The 26,235-nt window shown below is 51.9% G+C and overlaps 6 protein-coding genes across 6 annotated transcripts; 2 read left to right on the top strand and 4 right to left on the bottom strand.

The window, feature by feature from the left end:
• Nucleotides 1-503: 503 nt before the first annotated feature.
• LOC100897970 (TBC domain-containing protein kinase-like protein) lies at nucleotides 504-4,202 on the bottom strand. Its single transcript, XM_003741587.3, has 7 exons — nucleotides 3,117-4,202; nucleotides 2,347-2,999; nucleotides 2,114-2,239; nucleotides 1,887-2,039; nucleotides 1,583-1,797; nucleotides 1,271-1,470; nucleotides 504-1,085 (listed from the first exon to the last, which is right to left on the bottom strand). The coding sequence occupies exons 1-7, from the start codon at nucleotides 4,117-4,119 to the stop codon at nucleotides 835-837; spliced, it is 2,601 nt and encodes an 866-aa protein (XP_003741635.1). The 5' UTR covers nucleotides 4,120-4,202; the 3' UTR covers nucleotides 504-834.
• Nucleotides 4,203-4,486: 284 nt separating this feature from the next.
• On the top strand, nucleotides 4,487-6,266 carry LOC100897825 (thymidine kinase, cytosolic). Its single transcript, XM_003741586.2, has 5 exons — nucleotides 4,487-4,592; nucleotides 5,000-5,103; nucleotides 5,213-5,420; nucleotides 5,563-5,772; nucleotides 5,876-6,266. The coding sequence occupies exons 2-5, from the start codon at nucleotides 5,000-5,002 to the stop codon at nucleotides 5,960-5,962; spliced, it is 609 nt and encodes a 202-aa protein (XP_003741634.1). The 5' UTR covers nucleotides 4,487-4,592; the 3' UTR covers nucleotides 5,963-6,266.
• Nucleotides 6,267-7,785: 1,519 nt separating this feature from the next.
• Abl (tyrosine-protein kinase Abl) lies at nucleotides 7,786-15,815 on the bottom strand. The gene is made up of 7 exons (XM_003741585.1): nucleotides 15,647-15,815; nucleotides 11,640-11,869; nucleotides 11,260-11,525; nucleotides 10,958-11,109; nucleotides 8,445-10,844; nucleotides 8,108-8,316; nucleotides 7,786-7,992 (listed from the first exon to the last, which is right to left on the bottom strand). Exons 1-7 carry the CDS (start codon nucleotides 15,813-15,815, stop codon nucleotides 7,786-7,788), a joined length of 3,633 nt encoding a protein of 1,210 aa, XP_003741633.1.
• Nucleotides 15,816-18,690: 2,875 nt separating this feature from the next.
• Nucleotides 18,691-20,628, bottom strand: Psn (presenilin). The gene has a single exon (XM_003741558.2). It carries the CDS (start codon nucleotides 20,489-20,491, stop codon nucleotides 19,082-19,084), a length of 1,410 nt encoding a protein of 469 aa, XP_003741606.1. The 5' UTR covers nucleotides 20,492-20,628; the 3' UTR covers nucleotides 18,691-19,081.
• Nucleotides 20,518-21,263, bottom strand: LOC100897531 (von Hippel-Lindau disease tumor suppressor-like). The gene is made up of 3 exons (XM_003741584.1): nucleotides 21,126-21,263; nucleotides 20,799-20,976; nucleotides 20,518-20,645 (listed from the first exon to the last, which is right to left on the bottom strand). Exons 1-3 carry the CDS (start codon nucleotides 21,261-21,263, stop codon nucleotides 20,518-20,520), a joined length of 444 nt encoding a protein of 147 aa, XP_003741632.1.
• A 1,167-nt stretch (nucleotides 21,264-22,430) lies between these two features.
• On the top strand, nucleotides 22,431-25,325 carry LOC100897385 (transmembrane protein 165). Its single transcript, XM_003741583.2, has 2 exons — nucleotides 22,431-22,546; nucleotides 23,926-25,325. Exons 1-2 carry the CDS (start codon nucleotides 22,544-22,546, stop codon nucleotides 24,766-24,768), a joined length of 846 nt encoding a protein of 281 aa, XP_003741631.1. The 5' UTR covers nucleotides 22,431-22,543; the 3' UTR covers nucleotides 24,769-25,325.
• The last annotated feature ends 910 nt before the right edge of the window (nucleotides 25,326-26,235 follow it).

Raw genomic sequence — 26,235 nt, 5'->3', positions numbered from 1 at the left:
ACCTATACTTCTCCTTGAGTTCAGTACGGTTACGCGCACGTGATGCGCGATTGCACGTTTCGGCTAGTTTATGATTTCGAGCGGGACGCGAAATCTGTTTACAAACTGGAAGTAGTCGCTCATCGAATCTGCCAAGTCGCGCACGATGAATTCCCAGGATTTTCCCAGACCCCTCGGTCGGATTCAACGGATTCCGGTTATAACGGACAATTTCGGCGGGTCCCTCGAAGTCCGGTAAAACGAGGTTCAACTGTACATTAGACCGACCACCTAAGCCATACTAAAGACGTTCCCACGTCAAAAGCTCACGTCGGCGCCGCATCGTTGACTTGCGGTCACTCAGCAGGGACGCTTAGAGGTCGGCATAGATGGCTCCTACCCAAGCCGTTGAACCGGTCTATCCTATCGAGGGAAGAGACTTTGAGTTCCATAAGACAACTTGTATATATGAATTTATTTAGCGAAACAGGGAATGTTCAAACAGCCTACCATCAGGGAGTCCTAAGAATCAGTTGATGATGGTCCCAGATCCAGAGGAAAATAGACGACAACTATATATATATTATCTAAATTTGAGCGACGCGAATCTTAGATTCCAGGTCTGTCCCTTATGCTGTATTCACACCTTATTTACATGAAAGTTCGCCTCGGCTCATCGAAATCATTCGTTTCCGTTCGCAGTGAAACCCGTCCAAGGCGCGTTCGCGCACCGACCCCGGTGTTTCTACATAATTTCAGCGCCTAATTGTCTTCATTAAGATCGGTCCAACCCGGGTCATTTCTAAGCAATCTTGGGATTGGCATGTGCGATGACGAGGGGCAAGATTTGATTCGCTAGTAAAGACAGATCGGCGGAGACATTCGGATTCTAATGTCGTGGACTGTGGTGTCCAGTATGCACACATGACGGTAGTCGAGATGAACGAGTTGATTGGCCACTTTGCGTCGATCTTCCTCGTTCCCGAAGACTACGATGATGTTGCCTTTGTGAGCTGCCAGGGCAGACGCTTCTGGGCAAGACGCCAATTTACCTTCCGGCGTGAACGCGACGTCTTTGGGAATGTTCACAGCACCCCGGAGACAGCCTGGAAGGATAGAATTAGGCTCAATGACAAGGATTCCACATGGGGCAAAATGGTCTCCTCAATATATTTCCGAAGCCAAAAAGTAAGAAAGGGAAGTGCTTCAATTGAAGAGAATTTCCGGTCTCCATAGAGGAAGGATTGATTCGCTGGTGAAAACAGATCGGCGGGGAAATTCCTTAACTTACCCTCCAGATATTCTTCCTTTGGCCGTACGTCAAGCACCAGCACACGTTCCCGTAGAGTTGTTCGACCCGAGGCATCCTTGCTTGAGGGTGCAGACAGGGCAATAAAAAAATCGTCGGTCGAAATCCTCGGCGTGAGTTCTTCCCTCAATGTCTCCAGGGACAGGGGCGTCATTCCAGAAATCGGTCTCTTCGAGTGTGACCTAAATTCGATCGTTCCCATGAGCTCGGGATTTACCGAAGACTCGTCTTTACCCCGAGTACATTGTAATCACGAATGGACGGAGAAGCATTGGAGCTCCTCGAGTGTCAAACCTGAAGCAGATGCTCTGAGGAGTTGAATCGAATATATCGACAGCGTCCTTCACGAGTCGTTCGATATCGAGTTCAGGCATGTCGGTGAAGGTGAGTATGCATTCGTTGAATCCAAAAGTCAGTAGTTGTTCGCGAAGCTGAGTCAGAATGGCAACTCCTACGCAGAGAGGAAAAGCTTCCCCGCGCAACAGGAGAGCGTCCCACAGATGATAAACCTAGAAGAACATTCCGCTCAGTTATCAATCAAGTCTGTGTGGAGGAACCGGGACGCGTTTGATTTTTCATCTCAATGAATTCATCCTACCTTGTGTAGCGCAAATACGTGGGTATACATCGTCAGAAACCATGGAATGGCATAGAGATCTGGGATAAAATCTTCTTTTTGCAGATGCAATGAAAGGACCGGATCGTGGTATGTCACAAGTCGGGAAAATACTGCGAGATACTCTTTGATCACCTGGGGAAAGTAGGAATAGGTTCAGCATCGAGGAGCATTCGAAAATCGGAAAGCACAATTTTCTCGAGACTCACTTGCGAGTTGTCTTGCAGGAAAAACTTGTGCAGGTACTTATCGACGAAACGCGACAAGCATTGATAGGCCAACGCCTCATTATTGAAATGCAAGCTCAAGAACGGCGCACAAAGAGAATCCAAACCCTGTGGAAAAGAGACAGTTCACGTAATCAGCCTTTGAAAACTTGCCTACTCTTGGTAGAATCGACTCGACTTCATTCCATCCTAAAACTTTGCTGAAAGAGCCTCACCTGCCAATAAACGTACTGAGGATGCGAAGACACCCACGCTTTCAGGAGCCGACGGAACTTCATGTGAGCCACCGGGGAGCAGAGGAGTTGGTCGTACTGATGGCAGCGAGGTATGTCAACATCGATTTGTCTGTCCATGGGGGTGGGCGTGTCTTTGTCGATCTCATCGAACTCCGCATGATAATCGCCCTGCGCCCCCAGCAGAGCGGCCCAAACATGACCGCGGAAATACGGAGGAATATCGATAGCGGCCTCAAGCTGAATGGCTCTGCCCGTCAAGGGATAGAGTTCAACGAGCTTTCGGAATCTGAAGATCCGCCTGATCTGGTATTCTATGTCACGCTCTCGTATTACCAGCGGCAGCTCAGACGCCGTCTTTGTTGTGAAACTCTCTGAGCGATGACGTTCAAAGTTGAATCTCTCGAACAGAATGCTTATCGAAATGAACATGATATCCGGATCGACGGACTTCAAACGTTCCCGGAGAGAATCCATCGGTAAACGGAGATACGTATCCCGATAATAGTACGAAGAGTCCCTCTCCGCGCCGCAATCCTCGCCTTCGATGAGCGTCAAGTTGGGCAGGCCGAAAATCGCAGGTCGTGATCGAATATAATCTCGTTGCTTGGATATCTCAGCGAGAGCGTCTCCACCTGAAAGGAGTGACAACCGTGAGAACGGAAGAAAGTCGTGGATTCCTTTCGAATTAGACCCTCGGGGCCTGTCAGAAGAGCATTCGAGTTATAAATAAATCTGGCGATTGCACTCACCGGTCAGTCTCCAAAAATAATAAAGTTCGTGAAGATTGAGAACTTCCCACGCTTCGGGCAGCTGGGAACTATTCTCAATACACTCCTCGATCTGATCGGCTCCGATGAGTTCGTGTGATGGCAGACCTTTTGGCGGTTCCTCGAGCATCTCAATTTGCATATCACAGTACGGATGACTTAGAAGTTCCTCGGACGAGGGTCGGTGTTCCAGAGGCACGGATAGGCACGCTTCAATGGCATCTCGAACCTGCTCCGACAAGCAGAGGTACTCGTACACGAGTTTGTGCCGTTCTAGTATACACATCACTGGCTTCTCGCTCGACGCACACTCGAACACAAGAGCTATCTGCTCTTCGAGCTCAAAGTTAAACAGCTCTTTCCTTAAGGCCAACTCGAGTAATACGATCCCGAGTGACCACAGGTCCGTTTTCGGCGAGTGCAGACCCTTGGGATCCAGAAGAACTTCGGGTGGAAGATACTTCGGCAAACCGATCGGGAAGGGAACGCAAGCACCGTTTTCCGTAATGAAGTAGGTACCATGATTGGAGAGCTTGACGTGGAGGGCGTCTGTGAGCTGGATGCTCTCGAGAGACACGGAGTGATGAACGAAATTCTGCCGGTGGAGATAGGCCAATGCGTGTAAACTCTCGTAGAAAATCCTCCGGACAACCTCGGGATAGTCCGGAGGAGATCCGTCGAAGTGCGCGAAGCTGTTGATCTCTGCTGTCGGACTCTTGTCGGACGACAGCAGCTTCTGACAATTTCGCTCGTACGACTCACAGACAATCACCACTCGCTCGTGCTTGCCTCTTTGCAGATCCAGATATGTTGCGAGACAGGGGTGCGTGAGTTTCTTGAGTGCTTGGAATCGGCCGAGTATCCTCACGGAGTTAGGTGTCAACGGCAACCCGTTGTGACCACAGGTGTTCCGAGCGTGCGGTGAGGCTAAGAATGAGTGGACCGCGAACGACAGGCCTGGGGAGGCCAGCGGTGTCGGATACATAGCCGGTCACCGCGCGCAAACGAGAACATTCATTTTAGGCGAATCACACATACACCCTCCGTCCCTCCGTCAACTGATAGATTCGACTTGTTTCGAGAGGAACGTCCTGCATAGAAGCTCGCTCAAGGCGGCGTAAACGCATAGAAGTTTGCCGGTCGATCAGCTGATTGCCAGACACCCGGGACGAGGCACGCGAGCTCAAGCGATTTACCCGCTGAAGAGGGTGCGCGGAGACCCTGAAGTTCTCGCGTTCCCAAGCTGTGCGTTTGGGACAGACCCTGAAGGACGCGGGTGCTGTGGGCCCGATCCTGTTCATGCGACCGGTTGACAGCTCGGAGCCGCTGCGTTCGAAAAATGGCGCCGCCTTGACACTGTGCTCCCGTGGGTGAGGGTAAAGCGCGCGTCGCTGGTGACTCGATCTGCGGATATTTCATTCATTGTCAAGCGAGTTTCCGACGCATATCTTCAGAAAGGTAAAATTTCCGCTGCTCAATATCCTCGGGATCGGGGTCCCCCTTTACTCCAACCTCTTCAGTTAGATTTCGGGAATTTGACAGACAGGAGAAAAACTTTGTCTATCCATGAGAGTTCTATTCAGTACGCGCTCCGAGATCCAACTCGAGGCAGTCGAAGTGATGCTGGAACTCTCGCGGCTTCCCTAGATTCGACAGAACTAGGAGAGAACTCGCGAGAAGAGGCGAGAAGAGAGGTCTCATCTGCAATGCTCCCCCCCCTTGTTGACGCAGATTGGCCTCGAGCGGGACATGCCTGACATATCCAGGCAGCTCTGCTCGTCCATGAGTGAGAGGGTAGGGGCCGGTGGCCTGCTGCTTGCTCGGCCCGCAGGTGATTTTCCTCATCGCCCAAATCGGCTTTCCAGATGCATGTCTTGGGGGAATCGAATGGCGCGCGGTTGACGTCTCACGGTGCAAGCAACGATGGCCACATCCAACTCATAGTCGGTCCCATGTTTTCCGGAAAAACGTGAGATAACACTCAGCGAGTCGATGTCGCGACGCGTCGCCTACCATATTCGGATCCGATGGGATGAGTGGATCGCTCTTTCGAGAGACACACCATCTTCCACTTTCAGAACAGAGCTAATCCGTCGCATGCGACGGTATGATGTCTCAAATCATCGATGTTACCTCATAAAATACGCTAAGGACGATCGCTATGATGCGGAAAACGTATCGACCCACGACCAAGCGAAAATGACAGCTTCAGTGTGCTTGAGATTGGCAGATGTGGAGGCAGCAGCGTTGAATTTCGACGTCATCGGCGTTGACGAGGGCCAGTTCGTGAGTATTCCGCCCAATTCCGGACTTTTTCCCGGTGAAGTTTGCGATCAGATACCTACGGCGATTGGACTAACTTCTCAGATACGGAACTATAGTTTGGATCGTTCGAGCTCATCGTTTTTTCATCGATATGCTTCCAAAGTTCCCAGATGTGGTCTGCTTCGCCGAGAAGATGGCCGGTCTCGGTAAAGTGGTGATCGTCGCTGCCCTGGACGGCACCTATCAGCGAGAAGGATTCCCGAACATCATGAAATTGCTGCCCCTCTCTGAATCCATCATAAAACTGATGGCCGTTTGTATGGTTTGCTATAGAGAAGCTGCGTTCACGAAAAGAATCGGCAGCGAGACCGAGGTCAGTGACTAGCAACCAACGATACGTATAATGATCGGGAGATTCCCTCCCCAACTCCGCGAAAAACTTCATCTTCAGACAAACTTGCATGATCTCAATTCAGGTCGAGATCATCGGCGGCACGGACAAGTACATGGCCGTCTGCAGGAAATGCTACAACTCATCCGATCCGAAGTCTGCTCCCAAGTGAAGCGGCTAAATCGAGCATTTAAGAAGCCTTCGCGGATTTCTTGCGTAAATCTTGTAAACTTCCATTTCGCATTCATATGACATCAGAAGACTACCGCCAAACCGAGAGGAATTGCGCTTCCGAACCTCCGCTAACCCCCCTAACATCGTTCCCGCCAAATATTGTGACCCTTACCTAGCGCTCTCAGACTCAGACTTCAACCGGCCTCGCCGGAAGTCGGACTACGATCACCAAGAATGAATTACTATGGAGCCTCGAGTGATTGAGGAGGATTTCTTCTCAATAAAGATATACTCAGGGTTCGTTTATTGTTCGTTCACTTTGGTCAATCAGCATCTAAATCATTCAAAAGATATTTGTGTATATACACCTAGTCTTCGATCCTTTTGAATAATTCTCCATTTCTTTCCTTCCGTGTGTTTGTTTATGACTCGACTCGGAATTTCTACCTAGACAGAAATCGATCGCCTTGACCCCATTCCCCGAGCTGGAAAATCTCCTCGACTCCTATCTCACGAATATCTTCGAGGAGTCGAGCGTGGAAATGATGGTTTCATTGGTCTCATCCCCTCGGGATCGACAGAAGCGCAGATACGTGGAGAAGATGAAGAAGATATGGGGGAGGAGGGGAGTTCAGAAAATACTCGAATGCATACAGATTAGATCTCGATCTGTACAGTTGACAAGTGGGCGCTTCCAGAAGGAATGGAAGTCCCTCGGAACGGGTACTCGGCTCAGTGAGAGAGATTCTTAGGCTTACTCATAGACGGATGAGAAACGACCGAGACATTAAAGTAATTCACAGAATTCTGCAGACCTCGATTGCGGTGGTGGCGGTGATTTGAACCAACGCGATACGTCGGCCGATCGCAGGCGGCCTGGCCGACACGCGGCGCTGCTCAATCACCGTCGGACACCGCGGAAAAACTTATTTCTTTAGGTGATGACAGAGAATTTCCCTCGTCCAAAAAAATAATCTGTCTGAGATAACCGAGAGAAGGGCGTAGTCATCAACTCGCATCTCGTTCACTCACTTCGTTTCGAATCAGTGGAGAGAGAAAGGAAGAGAGAGACAGAAGCTTCCCCGAAACGAGCCATCTAGGACGAGCTAATGGAATAATGTCCTAGGGGCTTCCGGAGCGGCTATCGGACGTCCCGTCGGGTATTTCTGCCTCTCGATAGATCTGGAATATATATTACTACTCCATAGTCGATATCGACGAGTTCACTTGTTTCATGTGTGGTGTCACACGGGCACGGAACGGCCCTTGAGCTGCCCGCTAGGGGCAATTATCTACAATCGGAATCTAGAAGACCATTGCCCAGCTGTCGACAACCTTTGGCGCTTGATGCGTTCGCAATCAAACAAATGAGGTTTTCGCTCTTCTTCTAATTTCCAGGCCGAGGACAAGTACGGATCGCAGGGCGAAAACGTTTCAAGAGACGGGCAGTTTCGCTAGTTCTGCGTGAAGTCCTCCTCCGAAGACGGTAGTTAAAGCTTGCCCGCTCGTCCAGATGATTCGTCGTTCTCGGGTCGAGAGCCCGGCGGCATCAGGACCGGGACGACACACGCACTGCAAACTAGGTATTTACAACATGCGACTAGAACGCGTGAAAGCCGCCACTGCTGGCAGAGCGAAGTTTGATTTTCGGGATTCACTACTCTCCTCTCACTCAGAATGGAGTGTTCTCTCCTTGCCGAAGCGGAAAAGAAGCGGCTGCTCCGTCGTCTCTTCAAGGTAAGCGACTCGTCACACCTCCGTCATGTCGAGCCGAGGACAAGACTTGAGAAAGAAAAACACTTCGCTTGAAATCATCGAGCCTCATCGCTGTACGAGGTTGACGAGATCGCGGACGGTGTTGTGCAGATCATCGAGGGTCTTCGCCGTCTGGGTGACGTTGTTGTTCGTTGTGCCACGCAGGGAGTTTCCTTGAGTTTCCAGTCGGCTCATGAGCTCGCGGAACTTGAAACGACCGGCGGGCGGAATCGTTTCCGCGTATGTCAGACAAGGTGTGTGCAGCAACTGGACCTGGAAGGTTCAGAGAGGATCGAGCTTAGTTCCCGAACCGGGGAAGTCTGTCCGTTCTGCAAGAGACGGGGGAAATTTCTCTCAGGGAACTACTCCGATCTGTCGAGCTCACTACCTTATCAGATAGCTGGATGATGTGCGAAGACGTGACCGAGCTGGAGTTTTTGAGCGTGCTGATGGCCTGTGTTATAGCTGCGGATGTTTCAATAATCGATGCCTTCGTGTTCGCCACGGTGTCCCCGGAGTTGTCGACCGATGGTTTCGAGGACGGTACCGGGGGTTTCGGCGCCAATTTTTTCCCGGTCACGGAACCGATGCCTAAAACTGTGATCACCTGAATACCCATCTTCAGACGTGTTCGAGCCGTGGTAATCCCGAAAAACTGAGCTCTTATTGACCACGAGCGCGAGCCCTTAAGCTCTCAACCTGGCATAGGTAGAATACACACTCACCCATTGACTTGCTCTTGATGAGCGATGGCTTCGTCGGTATGACCGGTTTCTCGGTGCTGATCCCTCCGGGCTGGTTCGGTCCATCGGGCGTTCTGCCCTTGCCTTTGACATCGACGGATTTTGCTGTTTTGAGCGTATCGGGACGCCCGTTACCGATTCCCCCCCCGCCGCCGCCTCCTCCGCCTCCTCCACCGATTTTTTGTTGACCCGGACTGATTTGGTTTGCTACTGGGTTTTGGGAATTGGGAATCATGGATTGGGAATTACTACCTGTTCCCTCCCAGAGCTTCTTGAGGCTCGAGATACTCCCGGCGCTTTGGCGTTTCTCCTCTTCGCCGGAGGAATTTCCAGACGAGACCCTGCGCTCAACTTCGCCGTTTCCGTTGCGTACGGCGAGTTTCGGTGATTTGTTCTCCTGTTGGAGTTTACTGAGCAGCGCACTTTCTGCGGACTTTTTGGCAGCTTTTGCCTTCAAGCTCTCAAAAAGCTCCGTAAAGAGCGGGCGGACTGTGGCTCCTGCTTCGTCCATCTGCTTCTGCACCTGCGGGTTGGGACCGGGCGCTGTCCTTCGTTCCTCGGACTTCTCTTTGCGGTGTTTCTTCTCCTTCTTCTTTTTGTCTTTCGAGCTGCTGTTGCTGCTCAAGCTCACGCTGATGGTGGTCTCTTCGCGCATCGAGTCTAAATGATCGACGCTTCCACTCTTGCGCGGCGGCAGATCGCTCGACTTGGAAGGCGACTTCTTCATCGACCTTCTAAGGAAGCTCGCTGCGAACGACGACGCTCCGCTGACGTCCTGCTCTGTCCTCGAGTCCCGTTTCCATTTTTGATTGAATTCGTCAGAAATCCCGCCCTTGTTATGAGTGAGATCAGACTTCTGCCGGAGGAAGAACGGCGTCGACAAACTCTCATCACTATGCTGGTGCTGCTGCTGCTGCTGATCGGTTGGGGTGGACGATGGGGCGTGTTTCGAAACGGAATAATGCACGAAGTCTCCGCTTTTCACGGGAACGGGAGGCGCGTTCTGCACTCCCGTGTGTAGGCCGTGCTGGCGGAGAGATTCGAGATAGGCGCCGATACGGGCGTTCTTTGGCAAGGTACCATAACGGTTGATGGCCTGCTTGACATTCTGTACGTCCAAAGCCGCTATTTGAACCTGCTCATCATTGACCCTTCTAGGCGCTGCACTGAATTTCAAGCCAAGCTGTTGCTGCTGCTGCTGCTGATGATGATGTTGAGTTCGCAACCGAACTGGTTCGTCCTCGTCGTTCTCACAAACTTTCTCCAGGCTGCCGAGATTTTCAGTAGATGGTGTCGTTCCTTCGTCAGGCACACACGAACTATCTCTGAAAGAACTCGTCCGTTTCGGCGGGGCGGGAGCCTGCTTCGCCTTGCTCTTCCGCATCTGGACTCCTTTCGAGGGAGCGTTGGCACTCGGTAACACAATGCCCATTTTTTGAATAGGCGACTCCTTCTTGGGCGTCGTGAGCACGACGGGGGCCGGTGGCGGCGGAACGTCGTCCTCGTGACTTTGTTGATTCTCTAGTTGACGTTCGACCTCTTCTTGGATCGAAGAATGCTGGAACATGTGCTCGAGCATTTCCAGGATCTCGCGGAAACTCGGTCGGTCGCTGGCGTTCCACGACCAGCATTTCTGCATGAGGTCGTAAACGCTCGAAGGGCACCCAGGGGGACAGCCCATTCTGTAGCCCGACTCGAGCATACGGTAGACTTCGGAGAGATCTACGCCCGGATACGGCGAGGAGCCGTAAGTAGCGATTTCCCAGAGAAGGATTCCGAACGCCCAGACGTCGCTCTTTGTCGAGAACTTATTGAACGCCAAACCCTCGGGTGCGGTCCATTTTATCGGGAATTTGGCACCGGCGTGAGCCGTATACGTGTCGTCGTCCCTCATGAGTCTCGCGAGACCGAAATCGGCGACTTTGATGAGATGATTCTCTCCCACAAGACAATTTCTCGCCGCTAGGTCTCTGTGGATGAAGTTCCGGCTTTCGAGATAAGCCATGGCTGAAGCAACCTGGGTTGCCATGTGCATGAGGACGACGGCGTCGATGCTTTCCGGCGACGAGTTGCGCAGATAATCCAGTAGATTGCCGTAAGGCATGAATTCTGTGATTATGAAAAACGGGGGCTCTCGGGTGCATACTCCGATGAGTTGGACGAGGTTCGGATGTCGCATCTCTTTCATTATGGTGGCTTCTTCCATGAAATCGTTCAGCGCCATCGTGTCCTCTTTGAGCGTCTTCACAGCGACGGTGATGTTGTGCCTTTGCCAAGTAGCCTCGTACACATCTCCGTACTGCCCACCTCCCAGTTTGTGTTTCATCACGATGTCCGTCCGGTCTATTTCCCACTCATCCGGTTCCGGAGACAGTGCGAATACTGCGGAGGAAAAATATTCACGTGAGCAATAGAACCGATATATGTTTTGAAGTGAAGTTTCCACGGCCGGGGGGAATTTGATCCAAAAATGCAAGTGCGAGCCCCGAACCCACCTGCGGGTTTGTTTCTCTTTGGTGCTGGGTAGAGCAGCTGCGTGATGAGTCCATCGGCGTGGAGGGAATGGTGGTGAACCAGTTCCGCTAGTGTATTGAAACGACATTCCGACGTCACGTAGACTTTGCTATCCTCTTCACTCACATTGATTCTGTAACGACGGAAGCTCTCGAGTCAGCTCTCATTCGTTCCGTCGACCTCGTGCGAGCCAAGTTACAGTCGGATCGAATAAACGGGCTTTAATGAATCAACGGGCTCGAATTCTTGACCGCTGGGTGTTTGTTTTAGGTGGATCACTAACCTGTAATGGTAGACCCTGCCTTCGAATCGGAGTGAAATCGATCTCTGACCCGGGCTGGACTCGCTCTCTCGGACGAGAAAGCTGCCGTTGATTCCGGACGACAGAAGGTACTCGGCTGCATTGCGTGATATCGGCCCGTGGTACCACGAGTGTTTCTCTAAGGAATTCGCCGGTGTAATGTAGTTGGCGGGAACCCAACCCACTTGCCCGCCACGAGACTGTGCCTCACACCACTCGTTGGTCTTGTTGTACGACAGCACTTTGATCTGGAAGACAGCCGTGGGGTTCAGAAAAATGATTATATTCATCCTCGCGTCTCTCGCGAGAGTCGATCGAGACGAATGTTTTCATGAGACCATCGGGAGCTTCGGATGCCTTACCTGATCGCCTTTCGCCAACGATAGTTGATTATCCCCTCCTGCTTGGAAATCGTATAGAGCCACGAAAACGTCCGATTCTGCGGAGCTCGTCGGGTCGTTGTCGTCCAGCAGGTTTTCTTTCGATGTCCAAGATGGATTCGCCGTGGCCCATAGCTCATCAGGGATTGCACCGACCGGAGGAACATCGGGTAAAGGTCGATGCTGCAGACCTAGTTGATCACAGAAAAAATCTGAAACCAAAATCGCCGTTGATTAGAGTCGGAGGAAGGAAGTCTGAGGACTAGAGCGGAACTGTATCCTGTGATCCTGTATCAGGGAATCAGAAAACAGGATGGACCTATGCCGGGAAAAATCATAGCTCGCGGGATCCGATCAGTCAGACACTGCTTTGGGATTATGCAGTCGTAGCTCGGGAACGAAACCAGGACATCCCAAGACAAAGATTTCCATTCCCCACGTTCGAATTCCCATTCGGCGTGAACTGCGACTTCCTTTGTTGGGTTGATCAGAGAAAATTCGGATGACAGCGAAATTCTGTCATTGCCCCAGTAAGCGTTGGTTGCGAGCATCATCTCCGTCTTCCCGAACGCCCACGAAACGCTTGCGGATTTATCAGATGCTCCGACGCAAGATTTCCCATCGCAACGAATCCGAATTAAGGCCGGCTGGAGCAAATCATCCGCAATAGTCGACATCCCTCTCAATTCTGCCGTTTGCACACTTGTTGAAGTTCTAGTATCGGACGGGAGAGTAGATGCGGCTGCGATGCAAGAGCCCCGCATGAATAAAAAAAGAAACACTATTCCGCTTAATGACTTGTGGCCCCAGGTTTCGCTGTTTTCCCGCACGCATGATACAAAACACATTCAGCGGAAGACAGCCGCCCAAACCGAAATTTCCGATCGGGAGGGTGGTCTACGGAAGATCCACAGCCACCATAAACAATTTTTCCGCATCAACTCACTTCGTCATAAACGGTGTTGTGAACCTCCACATAAGAACGCGCACCCGAACTCGGTTCTTAACTGAGTGGGTCCATATTTATCTCGTGGTTGACTCCTCGGTGCTCCCGCCTCAACATAATTGCCTCGAGCTCTTATGAAAACCACCATAGCGGAGAGATAAGAGAACATGCAGTCGGACTGGAAGACAGACGAGAGGAGAGGCGAACGCGGCGAAACTCCAGGTTGAAGCCACGATGTCAAAGCGACAGGCTCGTCCGAGTGGGTCGGTGATCAATTTCAAGAGTGCTCATTCTGAATGGTTTTCGGATGCATCGCTAGTACCATACTGAATGACGGAACGACGCGTTGGATTCAGGAGTGAGGAAAAGAGAAGGAACGTCGCTTCCGGAAGTTCGACCTCCGCCAAGGACGGCTCTTCGACACAATGCCAGCAGAGGAGGCCGAAGGAGAATTCGAGCTCCGCGTGCAGGTGCGCCTCGCGCCCAATTACCAGGCTGGCGTAGTCGTCGACGCCCCATTTCGTGCAGACGGGGACGCTCCGCACGCACGTTCGTTCTGCGTTGCAATCGAAGTTTCGTTCCTTTCTGCCTACAGATACCCGGAATAGATTTGGACGAATATCTCTCTTCAGCCTTCGAAATATGCTCAAACGTACACGGTGAGACAGTTTCCGCAAACGGAATCTCTCCGATACATATGTACATCTGCGCAGCATTGTTCGTCTTTGTCTAATTGAAAATCCTGTAGGAGTCTATCCAGCTGAAACGATATCGTGACACCGAATCAAAGCTGTTTACGAGATGCGGATGACTCGATGATTATACGTAATTACGGCCGGTCGCGATTGGCTAACACTGCGGAAGGCTTTCGGGTAGATGGGGATCGACGACGATGGTGCATTTAAGCTAGCAAATGTTTCTTTTTTTGTTTTTGTTTCCCTACTTTCCTCCCTCACTCTCTTACGACGTTTCCGACGTCGCGGTCAACGTCGGCGTTGTCGAACAGAGCTCGTCAGCCTGGATTTTCCGCTGATGGTGAAGAATAGGACTCCAACACAGATATGCAACATTCACACACAACGACTCACAAGTCGAGCGGCACCAAAACGACGCTTTATCTCTTTCTGGGGATGTTGGTAGCTCGCGGCCGGCGGCAACTACATAGAACCTCCGACAATCTTAGGAAAAACTTCCAAGCTGTCATCGGACTCTCGCATCGGGGAAATAAATTCCATCAACACTTGAGACGCGGACCCGCTCGCGGCTTAAGTGTGCGTGTTCCAGACATCGGGTCCCGTGGGAGACGTTCGGAAGGAGGACTTTCTCGCGGGGGCTCGAGCCCGTGGCTTAATTCTGTCGAAGTAGCGACAACCGCTGAGTGAGTGCCAGTGCCGGAATCCCGTTGTTTGGAACGCTTTCGGCAAATCAGAGAACAACGTTCCGGGATGTTTGTTGCTCAGCGGTGGCGCCCAGAATCGATACGTTTCGGCGAAAATTGCCGGCCAATCTGGAGGCAGCGGGAAAGCGAGGGAAGCCTCGAATTATTGTTTTTTATCGGAGGCGGAATCCGCGAGCGCACGCACGGCCGGGTCCATTGGAGAAGCGTCGGTTTGATCTCTTTCGATGAAACTTTGTTCGCACCGTGTCGCTGCGAGCGAATGTTAACTTTGTCCGAACTTTTTCAAGCGAACAGAATTCCGGCAGTGGGGAACGGTCGCTCAGCCGGCAGTCGCCAGAATCAGAATGTCCCGTCGACGTAATTAGACGACGACGAGGGCTGGCCGAGCTCACTGCAGTCGAGTTTCGACGGCAAGAAAGAAAAACTTTCTTCCAATGTGTCGGGAGTGTGGCCAGCGCTCGGAGCCAGAGTCGGGAGACGCTGCAGCTTTTTCCAGCTGAGCATTACATCATCTGTTGAACTTTGTGTCGATTAGACACCTTCGTCACCGAGATTCTGACTGAGTCAGCTTTGGGAAAGCCAAAGCTCTGTTAGCGTCGACGCGGCGGCCGGCTCCCGCGCACTCGAATCGGGGCTGTTTTTGTTGCCGACAGGAACCAAAACGGCAGGCGGCCGTATCTGGAATTTTCGGAACGACGATTCGATTTTTCCAAGTGATTCAGATCAGTCACGACACCACGAGAGTCGAGAGAATTCGTTATAGATACGCTTGTCGTTCAGGGAATCCGGAATCTGTATATATTTACTGATTTTCATTCTCGAGAGCCACTTTGGTCAACCGGAATACTTTTTCCCTGCCTTCAGGAGTTTTCTGTATTCATCTTCCCGATGATTTGGAACTCCCATTCAGAGTCGAGCTGGTCGCCGCAATCGCTCGGAGCTGAATTGAGTTGAATTGGGGCTCATGCTTGGAGCACCAGTCGAGCGCGGTGCGTGTTCGACATGTGGTGCCCATTCTCGCTCAATTCCCGGTCATCCCCCGACAGCCTCCCACATTAAGTTCGAAGTACAGACCACAATGTTGGGAATGCATTGTCTGAAAGGAGGTGAGTGATGGAGAGGCACGACAGCGGGGTGATATCGGCTGCTCATCAATGCTGCTCATGAATACTATATCGTCTCGCGGGTTGATCTCTTTGATCAGCCCGTCTTGTTTGTTCTCCGATCCTTGTCGTTCCAGCCGTTGATTACAGAAGTATTTCGGCAATAGCTCAGAGCGTCTATCGCAAGCGTCCGACACATGCTCGTCGTCTTCGGCCAATCGGAAACGAGTTCTCAATTCACGATTTGCGTCGAATCCACGTCGGAGGAAAAGGAGGAAAATCGCTCCCCGATGAAGCCTCGCGACCGGTAGACGGAGCATTTCCGGCGTGAGGGGCTCCAAGACGCTTCTTGCCAATTGATAATGAGAGAAGCTCGGCTTGCAACAAATGAGAAATTTCTCGGAGACCCTCGACAATCTCATCGAGACCATTCTGGACTCCGATCGACCGAAAGCTTCGAAAGCACCTGAGTGCGGGGTCGCAGACGGAGGGTCAGCCTCGCTGTTCTCCCCTTCGCACGACTGGACTATCGATCACTCACCGTAGTTTTCAGCAAACACATTTGGAGCGGTTGAGGTCAGCTGGGAGCTCAACCGTTGCTGGTCCATTCGAGTATTCTTGCGTTTGAGATTCGTCGACCTCGGAGCGCTGCCGCATGAGGACGAGCTCCCTCCTGAAGGCCGGAGATCCTTGCCCTGTTGAGCCCCCATTGCACGTTGCTTGCTTGCACGGCCGACCGATGGAATCGGCCAGCTAGCTAGCTATCTAGCCAGCCAACCAGCCAGTCGGTCAGCTAGCCAGCCGACCAACCAACCAACCAACTAACCCACCGGCCAGTGGACCGGGTTCTCGTCTATGCGACGACGCTTCTTCCCGTCATCGTCGGTTTCGACGTCGTCGTCTTCGTCGTGCTCGTCTGGACCTGGATCCACTGCACTATCATGACGTCCCTGACGCTGCACTCGATCGACACACGCAGCGAGTTCTTTTCTGCACAGAGTTTACATTCGTCGTCGACGGTCCGAGCAGATGTGAGCGATCGGCTCCGAGCGACAGGACGTGCTCACGATCACTGCTTGCAGGAAGAGCGCTCCTGCAGCTCCAGCACACGGAGCAGGTTTCCTGCAGCAGCAGATGAAGCACTCTTGCACAATGGTAGTCGCGTTCCGTTCCCGCAAGCAGCTTCCTTGTGCGCCTGGTGGTGCTCCGCTCGATTCCAGATCGGTTTGTTGCTTAGTGCACACCGACCGACGGAGCGACCGATCGAGCGACCGACCGACGTCTACAGCGTCAACAACACCTGCACTTGCACCAACACCATCACCACACGTCGATCGCCGGCCAGACAAATGAATCGACTGCCTGCCAGGCTGTCCCACTCACTGACTGACTGTCTACCGGTCTGACGACTGTCGCTGCTGCTGCTGCTTCTACCGCGGCTGGTGAATGTGTTTGCTACTGCTATGCTGCTTCTCTAACATCCAGCTAGCAGCCATCACCACACACAAGGCAGCCGCCATTTTGGAACAACAGACGCTTTTGGAGAGAGTGCCCCGGGAAAGGATTCTCGGCTGGTGGATTTCCCCCAATGCTGACTACTCAGCTCTCTGACAGTCAGATCTGTCCAGGTAGGTAGGGGGCGGATGTGAGGTCTCGAGAGACCAATCGTTAGTACGGTGATCGTTCATCGATCGCTGGTTCCCGTACGGTCGGAGTAGTTTCATTCACTCTCGTGCTTAGATGTTGCCTCGAATATTCTCCCTCATAAAAAGTACTGGTGGTGCCGCTTTCAGAGCTGGACACTCGGCTCCGAATTGCGGAAGAAATCCCCCCCCCTCATTTTTCCGTCGTCATGCATGGAATTCTGTCGCGGAATTCCTCAATGCGAGGTCATCCTTGCCAGGGTTCTCCAATCGACTCGAGAACGAGTTTCTGATGAAACTTCAGAACGGTAGGACAGCGGGGAACGAATTGAGGAAAACCTGCAGATCAATAGTTGGGATGATTCCTATATTCAAAATTCGAGCCCTCCTTGGCTTGATCATGTCCCGGGGAAATTCTCGCAGATGCGATCGAGCGGGGCCGCGCCGCCGCACCGATCCTTAGCGTAAAGCGCGAGAACATGAAATTTCAGGTCCGGGCAGTTCGGTGGCGCGGAGGGCCGAGCAGGGAGGGAGGACAAGATTCGAGGCGCATCACTCTTTTCGAAAACTGTGTCCTCTCCCGTTTTCGAGTGTTGTGCCTCCAGCCTTGCCCCTGAGACCGCACCCCATAGATGAGGTTTCCGGATTTGGTCCGTCCCTCGATAACCGTCGCGCGACTGACCAACTCTAGGCGACAGTCATTCTTTACTCCGGCATGTTCGGGCTTGCGCCGGCATCGACATGGGTCTGACAAGCCAAGGGAGAGAAGGGTTTTTCAGTCGCGCCAGATTCAAAACGAACGGACGTACGACCAATCCAGTCGCAAGGGGACGAGGATGCTTTTCCGGACTGATCTGGGGGAGGGAGGGACTGTCTACTTCCCTCGACGAACAGAATGCATGCCGTGAACGCCCCTCGACAAGACGTAGCTTATCTCATCAGGAAACCGTAGATATGAATGGGTCCCAAGCCCCGGGTAGTTAATATTTTTCATTGATCACCGCGGATGAGATGATGAGAATGATCCGTACGGTCATTTGCGAGTCCATCGGGCGCTCTGTGTCGCAACCGCCGAGCGCCGCGTCGCGGTCGTGCCTGAATGAACCGCACACGCCTCGGGTCCCTGTGAGGGAACGCTGGGAACCGTGGCATTGTGCGGACCACCGGGGTTTCCAGGACTCAGGGATGAAGGAAGAGGGTCGAGGAAACTCCACGAGTAGGTGGAGGGAAAAGTCCGGAAAACGCGGGACGAGGTTGAGAGAAGAGGGATATTCCGGAAACTGAGCCTTCAAATGGATCAGGTGCAACTTATCGTGAGAATCGAGGAGAAGGGGATATTTTTCCCTTCTACGCCACGACGACACCGGGACTTTGCTTCTCCCGAATATCGAAGTCCCCCCCGACTGTAACGGGAAGCTCAGCATGGCCTGCGGACCCTGTTCACATCCCGAGTCGGCTCGCTAAGGCTTTGAATTTAAGACATCCACCTTGGGTCTTTCTTCAGAGTGACTGCCTACTCCGAGCGATCTCATGATGATCCTGCTTGGTGTTTCCGGCTTCCGAAATCACCGAACAGCGATCTCGAGTCTCCCTACAGCACCGGCGATCGGCGGTATTGTAATCTAGCGGGATCGAACATTGTCGATTAGTATCCTGCTCTATCAGTCGGACTCCAATTGAATACTAGCCATTTCTCGCCCATGAGGAATCGCCGAGTAGGGCACCAGTTTCAATTCGGAAAGCTACGCAGACAAACTATCCCCCCTCCAAACTGCTAAGAACCATATTCTGCTACTCCGTGTGCACTCCCAATCGACACCAGCGAAGAAGGAGTAAGGACCTCGAAACGGTATCCCATTCGCGATAACGGTAAGGGATGAGCTCCCTTGTCCGAATTTTTCAAGAACCGACTAGATAGTACACTGAGAATTTGAGCACCCTGTGGATCTTTATTCGAAGAATATTTTTACAATGTCATTGCATACGTCATTGGATAAAAATAGAGCGGTGTCAGATGCGCCGGACAGTTAACAGGAAACGTCCCTGGGCAACATAATGATATCCGCCTCGAGCTCCGAGTTCTCCCCGAGTTCCCCGCCACCTTGCGCTGGAGCATTCGGCACCTTCGGAGCGCATTTTGATGATCTTCCCATACGTATTTGATCCTTGAAAGTTTCTTACCGAAAAAGGTTTGGGGAACGTGGGCTAGAGTTGACGATCTCTCGGATCGGGAAACCCGTTCTAATTGAAATATTCGTCCAAGCCAGACATTTTGCGAAACATTGGCGCCGTCGATTTTTTCCCGGTCATAAAATGCTATTTACAAAAGAGCCTCATATGTATGCTTGCTGTTGTGCCAGAATGGCTGTGAAAGGTTGAACCAGAGTCGATGTCGCGAAGTAAAAAACCAGCCCGAAGGCTATGGATATGGGAAGCGCGGGCAACGCTTTTCTGAAAATCGCCAGGAGGATGAGGGTCAAACACAACCCGATCAATATGGCCACGAAACAAGCCAGTGTGGTGTTCCAATCGCCGTAGGATGATGCTTTACCGACGAGGACCGAGTAGAAAATAAAATCGCCCAATCCAAGTTTCACTCCACGTTCCTCTTCTTGGTGGACGATCTCCACCGCTCGAGCGTTCTCTCCCGGCGCGTCTTGGTGAGCTCCGCGAGCCGTACGGGCTCGTGCATCCGAACCGGGACCTCGGCCCGTCAGAGCTGGCTGCTGCGCCTGAGCTTGTCTTCGGCGAGTAGCCGAGGGCTCGTTCTGTTGTTCCTCGGTCGAGGGATCGGTCTGAGTTTCAGACAGCTGTCTGTTCCTCCTGTTTTGAGCTTCGGTGTCCGGATCTGAAGTGGTCGTCGTATCAGCCATTCCTACGAGCCACACCATCGCAGACGAGTAGATCAGGGCCGGAAAAATCGGTTCTTCTCGCTGCTGAGCAGTTTCCACCAGAATGCGGAGCGGTCCCTTTGGCGAGAGCACGGCGATCAGATCCCATACGGATATTACCCCGAGAACCGTCCAGACCGTGAACGGCGGCATGTGCTTGATGAAGACCATGGCCATCAGGGCCGATATGACGATCAAGTAGGATTGTTGGAGCAGGAGCGGACCCTTCCAATGGATGCATACCATTCCCACCATTCCGAAGTTCCAGACGCACATGGCTACCGTGAAATAGTCCACGGCTATGTTGTAGTTCGAGAGAACCGTATATGCATAGATGTAGGAGAAGAGGAACAGTAGCAGGAGACTGGAGAGAATCAGCCAGCCGTGGATCACTTTGTAGCATCGATGTTTGTACAGGAAGATCAAGAGCACCGTCATCACCACGATGACGCTCATCAGGATGAGGGCATTGGCGAAGCTCTGCCAAACTTTCGTCCTCGTGTCCACGTCCTGATCGTGGAATGGAGTGTACAGCAAGTACTGGCCGTTGCTTTCTGTCAGCGACGTGACCGTGTTTATCGACGCGACCACGACCAGCATACAGAGAGAAACGGGAATGATGAGTTTGATCACGTGTTTGGCTCCGTATTTGAGCTCTTCCTCTTCGAGTTGCTGATTCAAGTTGTTCGGCTGGAGGTTCGGTGGGGGCGGCTGTGGAGGAGGCTCATGAGTCCAACTGTGACGTCCATTCTGAACAAAGCCCACTTCTAGATCCTCCGTCTCTGTCGTGTTCAGGCTGTCGTCTTGGGGTTTCCGCGGCCGGGCTGCTCGCACCACCACAGTCTCAGCCATTAGTGGATCTGTATCGGGCTCCGTGATTAACAAGTGAATCTATAGACTCGGTAGGTGACTAGATCCCGTATCAAATTCCTCGGTAGCTCCTGAACGTCGTCGTCCGACGCTGAAAGGCAGAGTACGCCCAAACACAAGGATTTCAGGGAATATACTGAAATGAAAACACATGCCCTTAGATGTTGTTTGTTGTTTTCTTCACCCGAGCCAAGACTTTTGACCGGAAATTACAATATTTCTCTAGGCATCTCTCCGCGCCTACTCCTAGAGCGCGATCAATCATCGAAGGTGGTCGAACGGAGATTACCTGGCTCAGTGATGAGAACTTGAAGACGGGTCAGTCTTTCGGACCTTTTCGCACAGAGAAAGAAACGACCTCTCAGGAGTAGAGCCCTGTGATAATGTTTTTCGAAGGCTTGCCACGGATGGCCCTCGAAAGTGTCAATGTCCCGGAACGCTCGAGGCGGTATGTTGTAGAAGATGTGCTGAAAATTCGATTTATCGGAGATCATGCCCCCTCAGACCCCTCAGCCCAGGGAAAAATGCTGGAGTAATTGAACCATTGGGTAATGCCCTACCTTCCCCCCTTACCCCTCTTTCACTTCGACGCTTAGGAAAATGAAGTTCCACTTACTTTCCCTCCGTCGTAATCGTACCAGGCCAATTCAACTTCGCGAGGACTCGCGTTCACGAAGCGATAATAAGCCCGTCGATCGATAGCAGATTCCTGAGAATACAACCGAATCCACGGTGTAGCATTTAGATTGCTCATGACATGACGGAGTAGCTGCAGAAAAAAGAGAAGATTAGCGGGGCGCACAGTTGATTCCGACGTGAAGTTGAAACTAAATCGAGGATCCGCCATCTAGTTGAGACAATCGCAGCTCCAGCGAACAGTGTCTGATCCGATCCGGCAATTTCTGCAGTATTCACTAAGGAACTCCGCCTGGTCCCACCACACGGGTGCTCACCACGAGAATGGCTCATGAGCTCGACGTAATCGGAGTTCTCCAAGCGGTGAGCCACCGCAACACATATGATCTTTTGAAATAGAGTGGATAAATCAGTCGGCATCGGTTCGCACAAACGATTGAACCCCGATGAAGCCTGGATCCTCAAATGTTCCAGACTCATTGAGCATCATCTCCGTACTGAAGAAATTTCCGTCGCCCGACCGGAGAAAGAATCGTCAACGCTGAAGCACAAGGAAATCCCTCTGCTCTCCCGCTAGGTCTCTCATATGGTCTCCCCGAAATGGATGCCATTGTTCGACAGTCCTTATCGCCGACGAGGAAAGACGCGGCGAGAGAGAACCTTGAATTCCTGAACACTGATGTCATCCGGAGGATCGGATTCAGGCGAGCCTGATCGGGCTCTTGATATTTACCGAGACCGAGAGGATCATTCAAGAGACCGTCTCAGGGATTTCCCAGAGTAACGGGAGTAAGGTCCGTGACCGCCGACCGCCGGCTTCTTGTTTCACTCACTGGATGTGAAATACCGGAGTTCCGAGCTTCCTGAGCTCGGCTGGTGTCGGAGTCTTCTCTCACCTTGCTGGATGGAGGCTGAAGGCGTATGCGGGTATTCCGGAGCCGTGAGAAAAGTCAATTTTTCCAAAGATTGTTAGGAGGCGTTCGGAGTGACAGCCGTCTGCTTGCAAACAGGCCCTCGCATTCTTCTCTCCTCGATCCACTGTGGGACGTTTGTGGCGCTTCCGCTATGGCGATTTTAGTGATTTCGATAAGGGGAGCCATTTTCCGAACTCTCGCTGGGCGATCTGATCTTCGACTTTCGGTCCTTTCTGAGGCATGTGGGTTCCCCCGCGCTCGGGATCCTACCCGATCCGAAGGTCCTGCCTGCGCGAAAAATTCGTCTGCTAGCCGCGAGGTGCCACATGTTGTTCCCACTTCATTACCAGTAGTATCCAACGATCGACGACACAGGGCCTTTTCCCGTGTCGTCGTCAATAGAGCGGCAGAGTATCCTTCCAACTGACGTGGTCGGCAAGATCGACAAATGCACAATCCAGGACCCTGATCCTGCGGGATAACCATGGTGAGCCGGTGGCTGCTAGCCTCTTCAGGAATCGGGGAATTGATTCTGGGCATTTTAGAGCAGCGTTCGATTTTAATTGAACAGCTCGGTATAACCGGTGAAATCTGTGCGTCTGCCACCTGACAGCACGCGAATTCGTTCCCTCGACGGCTACCCGGAGTTTCCGTGATTGGATCGAGTTGTTCGAGTTCATTGCAGTGTATCTCGTCGTACGTCATGGTCATGGACAAGGGCCCACTCGATCTGTCCTCGGCCCTTCGTGGTTCTAAAAAAAGAAGAGGAACTAGATAATCGAACGTTGATATTCGATCTTCGGGCATCGGGGGCTGTCGATCTCGAATCATTCGACCATAGCGTTTCAGTGCCCGGTGTCGCGGAGGAAATTTTTGAGAAAAAAATATGGGGTCGCGGTCAGTCATGAAATCATCACCTTTCATGCTTCCGAGCCTCTCGCATTCCTCTTCGAATCGTATGTTACAAATATTTAAATATCGCGAGCGCTAAGCTAGAATGGTGAGTGAGATCCGTAAACCTACAGGGTACCTCGACTTACGATCTTGACCCGTTCCCGGAGACCGATCGTAAGTCGAAAAGATCGTAAGTCGAAACAGAATATTCCACAGAAGAGCATATTGGAGCGATTGATCCGCTCCGAGCCGAGAAAAAGGACCGCGAGGTTTGCGCGGGTTTTCGCAAGCGAAGCACGTTAGACATTCCGGCGCGAAGGTGCGAAATGACGAGCGCTCCGAGATCGCCGGTCCCGATATGACTCTGGGGATGGTTATTTTTCTGAAACAGCTCGAAACCGCTCGTGAATTGAATCAATGATCTTGAGTCGAGGCATTCGTCCCGGTGAAATCGGTCGCAAGTCATATCGATGTTCGTAAGTCGAAACGAGTTCCTCTAAAAAAAAAGACCGTGAGTCGAATCGTTCCTAAGTCGAGACGATCGTAAGTGGAGGTACCACTGTATCTGGTTCCGGTCGAATTTCTCGCAGACTCCCATCGGAGGGAATCCGCTCCAAATCCGACGAGGGATTCTCTGCGCGATTTGGAGTTCCGGGATCTCGAGGATGCTCCCTATCTCGAGGAGAGATACTGCTCAGATCGGAAAGGAAAGGAGAGACCGCGCGTGACCAGCACCGTTCCGTAAAACCACGTAATATGCCGAATGCTATCTAAACTACACAAGGGCCGGGCATGTGCCATGTCGGACATGGTTGTGTTCTCCTTGTTTCACCAAAATCTTTGAGACAATGGTAGCGGCATCGGCACCAGCTGTGGGCTGAATTTGGCAAGGATGGACGCTCCGATCATCATCATGAGGACAACCGCAATCATGAACCGCTATAGCGTGACTGACAAGAGCTCTCATTGCAGGAATCCTCCAGGATGTTGGGGTTACTGGTAATCTGTTCGTGTCTGCTGCCGCTTTTGAATTGTGAGGACTCGTTACCGGACTCGGTGGTTGCTTTCGAGAGCAAGATGAAACCGACATTGCAAGCTGGGACCACAACGACGACAGATTCAACGACTCCGAACTTCTGGCATGGTTTCGTCTCGTCTCTCAGCGTCATCATCGTTTCCGAGATCGGTGACAAAACCTTCTTCATCGCTGCGATCATGTCCATGAGACACAAGCGCTTGGTGGTTTTCGCCGGTGCGATCACAGCTCTCATCATCATGACGATCCTGAGCGCCATGGCTGGATCGCTGAGTAGAATCATTCCGAGGGTTTACACTCACTACATGTCGATATTTCTGTTCGTGGCGTTCGGCGTGAAAATGCTCTACGAAGCCTCTCAGATGGCCGACGACGAGGGCAAGGAAGAGTTCGAGGAGGTTGAGAAAACCCTAAATCAGAAAGAGATGGAGAACACCGCCGACATCGAGACCGGGCAGGCGACATCGATGCAGTCGCGACTCTATACGGTGCTGTCGCGGGTGTTCTGGCAAGCGTTGACGCTCACCTTCGTCGCAGAGTGGGGAGACCGATCCCAACTGGCAACGATAATTCTGGCAGCGAGTGAAAACATTTGGGCAGTCAATCTAGGCGCCATAACGGGTCATTCCCTATGCACATGCTTTGCGGTTATGGCAGGCAGTGTCGTTGCGAAACGGGTTTCCGTTAGAACTGTCACGATCGTTGGCGGGATCGTGTTCTTATTATTCGCCGTGTCAGCATACGTCATCGGCATCGATAAAAGCGAAGTGACTGTGTGAAGGCTACGATTGAGGCGCGTTATCCTGTGATTAGAGTTCCGAGCTCCTTGTGAGGGCAGTTGGCGGATCGATTACGAAACAACATACCGACTTCAACGAACTCTCTTCATGGAAGCAATAAGTTCCCCCCAGGGCATTCCTCGTACTTCTCCATTCAGGGATCGTTCGTTATCTGTGAGCGAGTTGCTGTCCGCCCTCCCCAGACTTTCTGCTCAACACGGAAGTGTTTCTGTGAGTTCATGATTGATTGTAGGAATTTTAAAAACGATGTAAATAGTATACTAGCTGTGAATCTCGGACACTCCGCCTGGGACTTTTCCTGAGCTAGGCACAAATCTTCGACACTTTCTCTCGTCCCGCGGAGAAGATCAGATCCGAGACAGTGGTGAGGCAGAATGAGTGAGAGAGAACGATTAGGAATGAAGGTGCAAACTTTCGGAAATATTTTATCAATTGTTGTCCCCTAGAAACATATGTTCTACGACGGCCGGGGTCTCACTATAGGTGCTCCGGATCGGAATTTATCGACCTATGTGATGGGAAATACAGACGACCATGATTTACCATTCGTGTTCTTATTCAGCTTAGTGACGCGGGTAGATATCGCGCGCATCGAGCCGAGAATTTGGTTTTCTCAGAACGCCGTCAATTTCGTTGAATGACTTCCAGCTCTCCCGAGCGGAAGCGGGGCGACTCCTCTTTTCGAATGCATATATGCTCTTATCACAACACAGAGATGGATGTCTGAATAATTTTTCTTACTTAGAGGCTTACTCGCTATTCATCACTCATGGCACTGCGGATCGACCTCTAACTCACAATTCATCAACAGGGGGTGGGCAAGTGGGCCTCCTTCTCGCGTTGCATCCATTACGTTCGAACCTCCTAGGGACTTCTCCAAAATCTGAGAATCTCCCCCGAAAACTCAGTGATCTATGGATCGCGAATGAAGAAACTTACCTGCGTAGCACTTCCTCTATCTTTTCGGTCGAAATATTGGAGGATGAACCGAATTCTTTTGCCTCGGATGAATTCAATGAGAAGCGCGCGCACGATACGACTGGATGAGCCTCCTGAGCTGGTTTCAGGTGTAGCTTCGGTCCTACTCGACAGAACGGGGAAAAGGTTCGACGCGGTTTTGCTGAATTGGCCTCGCGGGTGGTTTTGCGCAGGTTCAAACCGGGTGCTTCCTGTTTTCGATAGCTCAATACAATAGCTGCTCCTTTGGTCACCAGACACCCGAACGTGCGGCGGAACCGCCAAGTTCATGCCCCTACGGTTTCGGCGCATTTTTCAAGCTCAACATCCTATAACTTCTACGAGATTTCGCTGTGATCATCGCTAGAGCCTGAGCTGCAATGCTTTAATAGTTCGACGGGGTTTCCAGATAGTGTTTGGTGGCTGACTCTTTCTCGCCCCTCTTTTCCTTTTTTTCGTCTGGGAGCGGGTCATCGTACGGGGTTCTTG

The sequence above is a fragment of the Galendromus occidentalis genome, unplaced genomic scaffold (genome assembly GCF_000255335.2).
Source record: "Galendromus occidentalis unplaced genomic scaffold, Mocc_1.1 scf7180000077185, whole genome shotgun sequence".
NCBI classification, from domain to species: domain Eukaryota; kingdom Metazoa; phylum Arthropoda; class Arachnida; order Mesostigmata; family Phytoseiidae; genus Galendromus; species Galendromus occidentalis.
Note: the sequence above shows the minus strand (reverse complement) of the source record. Positions and strands in the feature narration are given on the sequence as shown.

Excerpts from the sequence above, each read along its gene's own strand:
- LOC100897531 (XM_003741584.1), bottom strand. The coding sequence starts at position 21,263 with ATGAGCAATCTAAATGCTACACCGTGGATTCGGTTGTATTCTCAGGAA. Across the intron at positions 20,977-21,125 it reads ACGATTACGACGGAGGGAAA|CACATCTTCTACAACATACC; the intron begins GTAAGTGGAACT and ends TCGAATTTTCAG. Across the intron at positions 20,646-20,798 it reads AGTTCTCATCACTGAGCCAG|TATATTCCCTGAAATCCTTG; the intron begins GTAATCTCCGTT and ends TTTTCATTTCAG.
- Abl (XM_003741585.1), bottom strand. The coding sequence starts at position 15,815 with ATGGGGGCTCAACAGGGCAAGGATCTCCGGCCTTCAGGAGGGAGCTCG. Across the intron at positions 11,526-11,639 it reads CGTTGGCGAAAGGCGATCAG|ATCAAAGTGCTGTCGTACAA; the intron begins GTAAGGCATCCG and ends GCTGTCTTCCAG. Across the intron at positions 8,317-8,444 it reads CATCAAGAGCAAGTCAATGG|TTTTAGGCATCGGTTCCGTG; the intron begins GTGAGTGTGTAT and ends AGGTGATCACAG.
- LOC100897825 (XM_003741586.2), top strand. The coding sequence starts at position 5,000 with ATGCATGTCTTGGGGGAATCGAATGGCGCGCGGTTGACGTCTCACGGT. Across the intron at positions 5,104-5,212 it reads CCCATGTTTTCCGGAAAAAC|AACAGAGCTAATCCGTCGCA; the intron begins GTGAGATAACAC and ends TTCCACTTTCAG. Across the intron at positions 5,421-5,562 it reads GCGTTGACGAGGGCCAGTTC|TTCCCAGATGTGGTCTGCTT; the intron begins GTGAGTATTCCG and ends ATGCTTCCAAAG.
- LOC100897970 (XM_003741587.3), bottom strand. The coding sequence starts at position 4,119 with ATGTATCCGACACCGCTGGCCTCCCCAGGCCTGTCGTTCGCGGTCCAC. Across the intron at positions 2,240-2,346 it reads CTCAGTACGTTTATTGGCAG|GGTTTGGATTCTCTTTGTGC; the intron begins GTGAGGCTCTTT and ends TCTTTTCCACAG. Across the intron at positions 1,086-1,270 it reads AAAGGAAGAATATCTGGAGG|GCTGTCTCCGGGGTGCTGTG; the intron begins GTAAGTTAAGGA and ends CTATCCTTCCAG.
- Psn (XM_003741558.2), bottom strand. The coding sequence starts at position 20,491 with ATGGCTGAGACTGTGGTGGTGCGAGCAGCCCGGCCGCGGAAACCCCAA.